Raw genomic sequence first — 12376 nt, forward strand, 5'->3', positions numbered from 1 at the left:
ACATGGTGTCGAAAGCGTTCCACAGGGCTGCTGGCCCATGTTCACTCCAGTGCTTCCCACATTTGTCAAGTTGGCTGGTAGTGGATCTCTACTYCAAATAGCTCGTTCCATCTCATCCCAAAGATGCTCAATTGGATTGAGATCTGATGACTGGGCAGGCCACTGCAGTAAGCTGAATTCACTGTCATGTTTGTGAAACCATTCCTGGACAATCCTAGCCTTGTAGCATGGAGCATTATCCTGCTGAAAAAAAATCTATTTGCAGATGGATACAGAAGATTCTTTGTGCGTTGCGCCGACAGAAATAAACATCTCTCTGGGAAGAAGAAGGGCTGGGGTGTATGTTTCATGATTAACGACTCATGGTGTAATTGTAACAGCATACAGTAACTCAAGTCCTTTTGTTCACCTTACGTAGAATTCCTCACAATCAAATGCCGACCGTATTATCTCCCAAGAGAATTCTCGTCGGTTATTGTCACAGCYGTGTATATCCACCCGTAAGCCGATATCACGACGGCCCTCAAGGAACTTCACTGGACTTTATGTAAACTGGAAACCATATATCCTGAGGCTGCATTTATTGTAGCTGGGGATTTTAACAAAGCAAATTTGAGAAGAAGGCTACCTAAATTCTATCAGCATATTAATTGTAGCACTCATGCTGGCAAAACTGTATCACTGCTACTCTAACTTCCGCGATGCTTACAAGGCCMTCCCCCGCCCTCCCTTCGGAAAATCTGACCACGACTCCATTTTGCTCCTCCCTTCCTATAGACATAAACTCAATCAGGACGTACCYGTGACAAGGACTATTCAACGCTGGTCTGACCAATCGGAATCCACACTTCAAGATTGTTTTGAACACGCGGACTGGGACATGTTCCGGGTAGCCTCAGAGAATAATATTGATTTATATGCTGATTCGGTGAGTGAGTTTATAAGGAAGTGTGAAGGAGATGTTGTACCCACTGTGACTATTAAAACCTACCCTAACCAGAAACCGTGGATAGATTGCAGCATTCGCGCAAAACTGAAAGCATGAACCACTGCATTTAACCATGGACAGTTGACTGGGAAAATGGCCAAATACAAACAGTGTAATTATTCCCYCCGCAAGGCAATCAAACAAGCAAAATGTCAGTATAGAGACAAATTGGAGTACAGTGCCACTGACGTGGCCCGGTACCAAGGACTGTGGGCTCTCCTACTCCGTGGCCGACGTGAGTAAGACATTTAAACGTGTTAATCCTCGCAAGGCTGCCGGCCCAAACGACATCCCTAGYCGCATCCTCAGAGCATGCGCAGACCAGCTGGCTGGTGTGTTTACGGACATATTAAATCTCTCCCTGTYCCAGTCTGCTATCCCCACATGCTTCAAGATGGCCACCATTGTTCCTGTACCCAAGAAGGCAAAGGTAACTGAACTAAATGACTATCGCCCCGTAGCACTCACTTCTGTCATCCTGAAGTGCTTTACCTGTCACCCTAGACCCACTTCAATTTGCGTACCACCCCAATAGGTCCACAGATGATGCGATCGCCATCACACTGCACATTGCCACCTAGACAAAAGGAATACCTATGTAAGAATGCTGTTCATTGACTACAGCTCAGCATTCAACACCATAGTACCCTCCAAGCTCCTCATTAAGTTTGAGGTACTGGGTCTCAACCCCGCCTTGTGCAATTGGGTCCTGGACTTCCTGATGGGCCGCCCCCAGGTGTTGAAGGTAGGAAACAACATMTTCACTTTGCTGATCCTCAACAATGGGTGTCCCACAAGGGTGCGTGCTCAGCCCCCTCCTGTACTCCCTGTTCACCCATGACTGCGTAGCCACACACGCCTCCAACTCAATCATCAAGTTTGCAGACGACACAACAGTAGTAGGCTTGATTACCAACAACGACGAGACAGCCTATAGGGAGGAGGTGAGGACACTTGGAGTGTGGTGTCAGGAAAACAACCTCTCACTGAACGTCAACAAAACAAAGGAGATGATCGTGGACTTCAGGAAACAGCAGAGGGAGCATCCCTCTATCCACATTGACGGGACAGCAGTGAAGAAGGTGGAAAGTTTTAAGTTCCTCGGCGTACACATCACGGACAAACTGAAATGGTCCACCCACACAGACAGTGTAGTGAAGAAGGCGCAATAGCGCCGCTTCAACCTCAGGAAAGCTGGGACCGAGAGAATGAAAAATAGCTCCTATCTCAAGGCCATCAGACTGTTAAACAGCCATCACTAACACAGTGAGACTGTAGCCTACATACAGACTTGAAATCATAGGCCAAGTTAATAAATGGATCACTAGTCACTTTAATAATGCCACTTTATAATGTTTACATATCTTGCATTACTCATCTCATATGTATAAACTGTATTTTATACCATCTATTGCATCTTGCCTATGCCGCTCGGTCATTGCTCATCCATATATTTATATGTATATATTCTTATTCCATTCCTTTACTTAGATGAGTGTGTATCAGGTAGTTGTTGTGGAATTGTTAGAATACTGRTTAGATATTGCTGCACTGTCTGAACTAGAAGCACAAGCATTTCGCTACACTCACAATAACATCTTCTAACCATGTGTATGTGACCAATAAAATGTAATTTGATTTGATGCCATGAAGGGATGCACCTGATTGGCAATGATGTTCAAACATTGCTCCATTTTTATCAAGGAGCCCAATAGAGAGAAATAGTAATGGTGTCCTTTTGTAGGCACTAACTAACTCTGCCATGGTTCTTTGGACAAATGGTTAGTTGGAGAAATAATTTCCACCACAGAGTCATTGAACTTAATGTTGGTGATATGGCCCCTCGTGTTCATGTAAACGATGTGAAATGGCCAGCTAGTTAGCGGTGGTGCGCGCTAGTTAGCGGTGGTGCGCGCTAGCAGCCTTTCAGTCGGTTACGTCACTTGCTCTGAAACCTAGAAGTAGTGGTTCCCCTTGCTCTGCAAGGGCCGTGGCTTTTGTGGAGCGATGGGTAACGACGCTTCGTGGGTGTCAGTTGATGATGTGTGCAGAAGGTCCCTGGTTCGCGCCCGTGTCGGGGCGAGGGGACGGTCTAAAGTTATACTGTTACATTCAGACAAGTAATCCTCTGTTGCGATTGGTTTCCTACCATTTGAAAAAGGGGAACACAACAAAAACAAAACTACACAGATTTGTTTGAATGGAACTGTGAATGGCATGTGCCCTACATACAGTAGCTAATTCAATTMTGTCTAAAATAATGCTGAGGAGTCAAATTCTGTTTGGATGATTGCTTTATTCATCAGAGTATCAGGGCTTTTCTCTTCAAAACACAGCTTGATGTGGTATGTCAGCTGGACAATTCACACCATTGTCATGTGATTAGTCTGATTGTTTCAGAGTAAATTCAGGCCAACAGTATTTTATTCATTTTAAACCAATTGCATTTAATACAAATGGAAAAGCAACACACTTGTAATCACTGTCCAATCTGATTAAATCAATGAGACTTTCATGAGGTCAATTCTAGTTATGTAGTATTGACAAGGAAGTTTTAAGGTGGGGGGACAATATAACAATAMTGTATATTAGGGTGCCGAGTGAACCATGCTCGATACGCAATTTTGTGATGTTGAAATCATTCTGATGAATGCTATTGTTAGTAAATCGTTATATGGAGACAGGAGACCAAGTGGAGACATAGGACGAGGTGGATAATTTTAATAAGAGCCGTTTTATTAAAGTGTAAAGATATCAGGCAAAAACGTGCACGGCCCCTTTCTGTCAGATTCTTATGAATCGTCGGAGAAGAGGCCGCTCTAAACAGTACATTCAAATTATATAGGCAACTAGCAAAGTAGGTGGTCTTGTCGTCTGGCCTTCCTCTTGGTCAATCTTGGTCGTGAGTGGTCTGTTCGGCCCAGGTGTCGACGTTCCATTGGCTCTTGACATAGTTCTTTGTCTTGAGTCACACCCTTGGAAAGAATGTGTATGTAACTGATGTTTCAGGGGCCTGTCCTGAGTGGGGTGTGTGTGTGTCTGAGGTTAGTATCAATGAGATCGGCATGTGCCTAAGGACAAGAGAGGGTGGGTTCATTTTGTACAAAGGATAGCCAATGTTGGAATGTTGTTATACTAGTCTCCAGTATCTATTTTCAATTTCTTAACAACAATCTGCCAAATGGAATATCTATGGTCATTTTCCATCTATTAGTACTGAGCGATTAACCAACATTTCGGTTATTTTTGGTTTTTAAACAACTAATTAATTGGTCGACGTCGGTTCAATTATTTTAATTCMATTTCGTTTTTTTTCTTCATGTGAGCTCAATGCGCACATCGCACAGTTCCTCAGGTCGCGCACCTGTTAATGGTGGGTCGCGACGTGTCAGAGTAAATGTAKAATTATTTCATGAATTACTAGAATTGATTTGGCCAAGTGCAACTGCGCTCTCTGCTTAGCAGCGTTGCCTCTGCTCAGTTTGGCAGATGCGCGAGTGTGAGGAAGACGTGCGTGTGCCTCGTGGTATACCTGCTCTTTTGAGGCAGTTTTCTTGAAGATCACTCCGCGACACCCACGCTGCGGCGCTGTCGTTCAGGAGCAGATGAAGTGCTGTCAGCCACTGACTTGTCATTCCTACTCGCCGTCACTCACCGCTGTTATTGAATTGACTCAAGCTAGTCACAAGTTCTGACTGAACTCAATCGTCATGAAATGCAATACAGCAATGAGTTTCTCTCTCTTGGTTTCATGCAAACTTTGAGAAATAACGAGGAGCGCCYACAATGTGTTTTGTGATGGGAAGTGCTCAGTAATGAGTCTCAAAACKAACAAAAGAACGACACGTCCTGACCAAACATTCACAGCATGACGGTAAACCCAGGGACTTTTTTCAKAACAGGGCAGAATGCTTCAGGAAACAGTACTAAAACAGTGGAAGAGWAAATCAGCTAGCAAGGCATTATTGTCATTTTATAACAGTTGATGATGACACTGTAAACAGAAATGAGGGATTACTATCTCTCATAGTAGTCGATGTGAATTTCTCTTAAAAAACAACAACAATGTACACAGCTAGTAGCTAGCTAGCTAACGTAAACGTTAGGCAAAGCAAGCTAGCTAGCTAGCTAACTGATACTGCAACCCTAAGTAACAGTACAGATGAAAAATAATCAGGTCTACTGTACATCTTACTGTTTAAATTATTGTTGGTTATTCCAGTTCAGAATGAAAGTGATGTCTTGTATTTTAACAGCAACAGTTCCAACCTAGACATATATGTAATAGTGTTTTTAATGGGGAACAATACACATGGATAGCTATTTATATGGTTATTTCATTTAATTGTTATTCGTTTTTGTCTATATTGCATTTGTTTTAGGCATTAGGACAATGTAATGTACACATATTTACATATAGTTGCATGTTTTTATAAGCTTGGGTCCCATTAAAACACAGAATTTCTCATTTGGGTCCCAGGCTGAAAAAGTTTAAGAACCCCTGACATAGAGACCAGCTGTTGCTTCGCAAGGTATCTCTACCTGATAATAGATTATCTAAGTTATTGATATTTGGTATTCAGCCGTCTTAAATAGAGGCCGACCTATTATGGTTTTTCAACACCGATACCGATTATTGGAGGACCAAAAAAAGCAGATACCGATTAATCAGCATTTTTTATATATTTATAATAATGACAATTACAACAATACTCAATGAACACTTTTATTTTAACTTAATATAATACAGAAATAAAATAAATTTAGTCTTAAATAAATAATGAAACATGTTCAATTTGGTTTAAATAATGCAAAAACACGGTGTTTGAGAAGAAARTAAAAGTGCAATATGTGCCATGTAAAAAAGCTAACGTTTAAGTTCCWTGCTCAGAACATGAGAACATATGAAAGCTGGTGGTTCCTTTTAACATGAGTTTTCAATATTCCCAGTTAAGAAGTTTTAGGTTGTAGTTATTATAGGACTATTTCTCTCTATACCATTTGTATTTCATAGACCTTTGACTATTGGATGTTCTTATAGGCGCTATAGTATTACTAGCCTAATCTCGGGAGTTGATATGCTTGAAGTCATAAACAACGCTGTGCTTCAATCATTGCGAAAAGCTGCTGACAAACGGAGGAAAGTGCGGTTTGAATGAATGCTTACGAGCATGCTGCTGCCTACTACCGCTCAGTCAGACTGCCCTATCAAATATCAAATCATAGACTTAATTATAATATAATAAACACACAGAAATACAAGCCKTAGCTCATTAATATGGTCAAATCCGGAAACTATCATTTCGAAAACAAAACATTCTTTCAGTGAAATACGGAACCGTTCCCTATTTTATCGAACGGGTGGCATCCCTAAGTCTAAATATTGCTGTTACATTCTGGCAAATTAATTACGGTCTTTGTTAGGAAGAAATGTAATTCACACAGTTCGCAACGAGCCAGGCGGCCCAAACTGCTGCATATACCCTGACTCTGCTTACTCTGAACGCAAGAGAAGTGACACAATTTCAGGCACMRCATTGATTATATGCAACGCAGGACAAGCTAGTTAAACTAGTAATATCATCAACCATGTATAGTTAACTAGTGATTATGTTAAGATTGATTGTTTTTCATAATATAAGTTTAATGCTAGCTAGCAACTTACCATGGCTCCTGGCTGCCTGCACTCACGTAACAGGTGGTCAGCCTGCCACGCAGTCTCCTCGTGGATTGCAATATAATCGGCCATAATCGGCATCTAAAAATGCCGATTACGATTGTTATGAAAATTTAAAATCGGCCCTAATTAAGGTTCCATTCCATTCAACCCACATAATAATGCACAATGCATTTAATGTAAAACATGTTTTATCGAAACAGAAATAGAATACCTCAATACATTTTTTGGTAATCAAACCGAACCAACCTCAAAAGCACGAATCGCTCAGCATTTCCATCTAAGCCTCCTTACCTCTCCCTGCCCTGTGGTTTCCCTCTGTGAGTCATCATCATGYCATGACACTTGTCACATTGACACAGACTGGATTACAACATAAGGTATGGAAAATTCATAATATCAGATTAAGCATTGATTGAGATAGAAGGGAGTCCAAATGACAGGCRCATAACATGTCCCCCTCTGAGCTGGTGACATATATAGACCACCAGCTGTCTCCCCAAACGTCCTTTGTTTATTTCCGACCACGCATACCCCCTGTGATACACTCCCACGAGACTAAAGTTATAACCAGATGCACTTTGGATAGGAATGGATAGGATAGGATAATGTATGAAATCCCATTGAATGATGTGTGTTAGTAATGTCCATCGAGTGCACTTGGTGAAATWAAACAGTATTTCATTATACTATATTGTATTCATTTTTTGACAAAACTACTAATACATCTTTTTAGAATTTAGAATGTTTTTTTACTTAATAGTGCACAGGCTAATATCTCTATGATTATTTCACACAGAAATAATTTACAATCAGATTATCAAGCCAACGGAGGGAAAGTCAGGGAGTCATTGCCACGGTCTTGTTAATCACTATGTTGTTGCTGTCAGTGTGTCTGTGTTGTGTTTTGAGTGTGACAGCAAGCTGTGTTCCTACACAGGATGTGATTAATTAAGATTACTGACAACTATTTACAGACTTCAGCTTTAATCTAGTTGCATTCATGGTATTGGTTCAACGTAAACAAAATAGCTCAGTGTGTCAATGGACAGGACAGACAGAGAAGAACAAACCCAGGAAGCAGACAAAAATACCAGGGTCAGCCTCCATTGTAAGTATAGCAGTAAATGAAAAAGCACATCCAGATTCCAAACAAAACAGACACTATACATGTCACAATACATGGGGTCCACCACCCTGTAACTACAAGTATGTATCCACCACAAACACATAAACACAATGCTAAGCACAATGATGTTCTATTTTGATAATGAGTAGGCTATTGACCATAAACTTTATTTGAACTGATCATTCTCAKTACCTCCCCTGTTGGTAGTATGGTCATTACAGATGCAGGGGCTTAATTTGATCACTCTTTTGTTGCTGAGAATTTTCCTGCTCAGCAAAAAGGCTTCTAAAGTTTGTAATTTCCACTTTAAAATGTCAGGCATGATTTACCCTAATGAAAAATGTATCAACCCTAYAAAAAAGGACCATGAACTATAATCCATATAATAATTAGCATTTCCTGTTGCTAAAGGATATTTTCCTGCTGTAGAAAACTGGCTCAAATTAAGATCCTACATCTGTCCACGGAAGGGAGAGAATTTAGTTGGGGTGGATGTAGTTGTTCAGGCCAGGGTATGGGTAGATGTGTCTGAGTGGCTTGGTACACCTGGGGCCGTCACCACTGCTGGCCTTGTGGGCACACTCATCACTGTCTGTGTTGCAAGTTCCACAGTGGCAGCTGAGGGCTACGGGGTAGGTGAAGAGAGGGTTGGCATGGAGCGGGCAACCAGGCAGTATCACTGTACGGTACTCCACCTGGTCATAGGTACAGCCTCTCTGGACCAGGAATCGTGGTCCGGCCAGCTCCTTCATATTACTGTCCTGATTATCACACACACAGACACATGCTAAACATATATACATTAAATTCATGCAATGTAGGTCAAATATGTCTCACGGTCAGCCTGCCAAGTGGAATTTTACATAGTTCAAGTTTCAATACATATRTTTTATAATCTCTTCTCCAATGCACAACATGTGACAGGATATAATTCACATATGGTATGTTGTATAATTGACCTTGTCTGTAACTACTAGTGTCCTGCAATTATGGCCAGGTCTGTCTTGTAAAATAGTATGCTTAATCTCAATGAGACTATGCTGATCAAATAAAGGGAAAACAAAACATGTTTTTGTGGGAGGATAAACGTTTTAAACTGAGTGATTTTTACAGATTTTTTCTTGTTGAAAACTTAGAATGTCAGGTTCAGCTTGTAGCCTGCTTACCCTTGAGTAGCAGAAACCCATGCAAATGGTAGTATTGATGGCCACGCAGAAGTCACACTCATGTCTCTCCTCATACAGAGTGTAGTCCGTGGGCACACACATGGGGACAGCTTGGCTGAACAGCAGGCAAAGGAGACCACATATGGCCACAGACGATTCCATTTGGCAAGCAGCGACAACTTTCTGTCATACAATCAAGAACCTGCATGGAATTAAAGTCAATGTCAAGAAGAAAATATGAACATATTTATAGTTTTATAGTTGGAAATATGAACAAATTCGGTCCTTCAGCAAGGCTGCACCGATAGCTGGACAAAAGAAGCTGAACCAGTGTTCCTGTCAGATCAGCTCTGCTCACTCACCTGGTAGAGCTGGGCACATGCAGGCCTGATGMTGCTGCCTGATGCTCTTTATACAGGCATTCTAATCCACCTTGATCCTACTGGACCATTATCTCCCATCTCTGACCGAGTGGAAGCAGGAGTCTCCAGGCCCATTATCATGTTGACATACATAAATACATTTGCAATTACATTTGAGTCATTTAGCAGACGTTCTTATCCAGAGCGACTTACAGTTAGTGCATTCATCTTAAGATAGCTAGGTGGGACAACCACATATCACAGTCATAGTAAGTACATTTTTCCTCAATAAAGTAGATATCAGCAAAGTCAGAGATGGTAAGGGGGAAAAAAAGTCAAGTTAGTTCACGAAAGGCTACTTAAAAAATATTTWTATAATAGGCACCCTCCGTAACTACAAACTTCCATTACCTGTACAGTAATGTCTGGGGTGAGGGTTTAACCTGTAATAACCTCATAATAAGCTTTTTTTTTTAGCAGTCACATCCTGTACTGCAGTATGTGGCAATCTCACTGGTTAGCACAATAGAAAACTAAGTGGTGAAGTCCGATTGGCCCCCGGTCCAGAAACAACTCCAAACCCAACTCCTAGGTWAGAGCGTCTGTTAAATGACTGAAATGTAAATGTTTTTTTTATTTTCTCCAGAGTGTCGATCTTGTCTCAACGCTGCAACTCCCCAACGGGCTCGGGAGGCTAAGGTCAAGTCAAGTCATGCATCTCTCCCGAAACATGACCCACCATACCGCRCTTCTTAACACTCGCCCGCTTAACCCGGAAGCCAGCAGCACTGATGTGTCKGAGGAAACACCGTTCAATTGATGACYGAGGTCAGCCTACAGATGCCCGGCCCGTCACAAGGAGTCGCTAGAGCACAATCAGCCAAGGAGGCCCGTAAATGTTATTCTGACCTAGGAATAGGATCTGTTAAGTATAGGGTCTACATTAAGGTGAAAATTCCACCAAAGCTATTAGAGGGCAAAGTGGAGATGCAACCATAAGCTTACATATCAAATTCTTTCACATCTACATGTTCCTATACATCATGTGGGGCCGGCATTATGGCCTTAGGGGGCCCGGCCCGCCTTATTGTACATCGGATGCTGCAAACTTTAAATGCACTTTAAATACAGTTTGATTTAATCCTATTCTTTGACCTTGATTTTTGGTTGAGATGGAGACGTGAATCCAACATATTTATTATTAACTTGTAGATTCCATTTGAAATCAACCAAAGCTTGAAACCCTAGGCCTAAATCTATTGTCTATTTTGACGGGAGTGGATCCTCAATATCTGTCCATGCGACAATTCAGCAKTAAGCAGACCAAGTGGGGATTTTTTGTATGGAGATCTATAGAGAGCAATAGTTATGGCATCTTTTTGTAGGCACTAACTCCGCCATGGCTTGTTGGTCATTTTTTGGAGGGTTTTTGGATAAACTCCGAAAAGAAGGTCTGTGATAAACACAGGCTTAGGTGATCTTATACGTTTTGTTCTATGAGATAATCTTCATCAGCTAACACCACTTTTTGTGAATTTTGAAGCATTTTCATAATCAAAATAAGCACATAAATCAAATCAAATTTTATTTGTCACATACACATGGTTAGAAGATGTTAATGTGAGTGTAGCGAAATGCTTGTGCTTCTAGATCCGACCATGCAGTAATATCTAACAAGTAATCTAATCTAACAATTTCATAATGCTTCATAATTCATAAAGTTCATGTTAACTGACGCTTGGTCCCTTCTAGCCATGACCCTCTCGCTTCGCCTCTTCCTCTCCTCCTGAGCTATGCTCCTCTTACCATGCATGTGCTTTCTGCTTCCTGCCAATTCGGGCACATTCATTGTTTCATTATGTTAATTATTTGCACTTTGTTTGTTAAATTTGTGTAAATTCCCAGATAAATATATCACAGTAGTGAATTTAACGTTCATCATGTCATTTCCCGTTATTCTAATCTAGAACGTTTGCTTATGGTAATTCGGTTCATTAGGCTACATTTTAATTAGCTACCGTTCTCATTCARAGTTGTTTTCAGAGCCCACAGACATGCTACACTTGAGCAAGATGTTTAGATTGATTTATTTCCATTTTAGAGTCTACTGTCAATTCCTTCAATGTTTTTCATTTGGACCGCTCCGAATAGCTTCTTCAGCTGTTCATTGAGCACGTGCAATACGTTTAGGCCTAAGATTAGTAGGGCTACTGAGTTGAGATAAAATGATAGCGTTCAGTTTGTCAAGTTCTATGAACTGTGATGACATGTTATGAAGTCTGGTGTAGACTCAAATTTAGCAGGTTTTCATAATGAATCTTGTTCTGGAGGAAGCTCTGCAGAGTGGTCACTAGCTGGTACAGCCACAAAGTCATAAAATCTGATTTGAAAGCTAACCTTAACCACACTGCCGCCGGAGTCATGTCCCAGTGAGACACAGGTGCCAGCCCACGTAGAAACTGAAAAGTCAGAGCCTTTTTTTGTAAAACAGTGTTGTAAATCCTGTATTGACTTGTGCCTACTTTGTCTACATGATGCTTGAATGGTGTATATAGACCATGTAGCGCTATCGCAGCCTGACTGGGAGCACCAAGGCAACGTGACATTCAACACATTGAAACACTATAAGACTAGTGGCAATTAAACAATAAATGGAACAAGTTGTTCAGTGTTCGTCAGCAGTAGGCTCAAAGCCAATGAATGTTCACTTCCTAACTTAATCCGAACACCTAGTCAAGACTGATTAAAGTAAATCTTGTAGTCAGAAGTACCCACTGGGCAAAAACTGGTTGAATCAACGGTGTTTCCACCTCATTTCGACCAAATCAATGTGGAAAACTATGAATTTTGTATTTTTTTCAACCAATCTTTAACCTAAATCCAATGACAAGGTGACATTTTTGGTTGATTTCACATTGAATTCACGTTAGTTGATAACTCAACCAAATGTAAATCAAAACGACACTATCTAGAACCTAAAAGGGTTATTGGTCTGTCTCCAGAGGAGAACCCTTTTTGTTTCCAGGTAGAACTCTTTTGGTTCAAGGTAGAACC

The 12376-nt window shown here is 41.1% G+C and overlaps 1 protein-coding gene across 1 annotated transcript; it reads right to left on the reverse strand.

Moving 5' to 3' along the window:
• Positions 1-7679: 7679 nt before the first annotated feature.
• LOC112069024 (thyrotropin subunit beta-like) lies at positions 7680-9159 on the reverse strand. Its single transcript, XM_024136275.1, has 2 exons — positions 8961-9159; positions 7680-8555 (listed from the first exon to the last, which is right to left on the reverse strand). The coding sequence occupies exons 1-2, from the start codon at positions 9120-9122 to the stop codon at positions 8274-8276; spliced, it is 444 nt and encodes a 147-aa protein (XP_023992043.1). The 5' UTR covers positions 9123-9159; the 3' UTR covers positions 7680-8273.
• Positions 9160-12376: the final 3217 nt, after the last annotated feature.

Source organism: Salvelinus sp. IW2-2015, unplaced genomic scaffold (genome assembly GCF_002910315.2).
Source record: "Salvelinus sp. IW2-2015 unplaced genomic scaffold, ASM291031v2 Un_scaffold859, whole genome shotgun sequence".
Taxonomy (NCBI): Eukaryota; Metazoa; Chordata; class Actinopteri; order Salmoniformes; family Salmonidae; genus Salvelinus; species Salvelinus sp. IW2-2015.

Coding starts and splice junctions, on each gene's coding strand:
- LOC112069024 (XM_024136275.1), bottom strand. CDS start 9,122: ATGGAATCGTCTGTGGCCATATGTGGTCTCCTTTGCCTGCTGTTCAGC. Junction 8,556..8,960: donor TGGGTTTCTGCTACTCAAGG/GTAAGCAGGCTA, acceptor TGTGATAATCAG/GACAGTAATATGAAGGAGCT.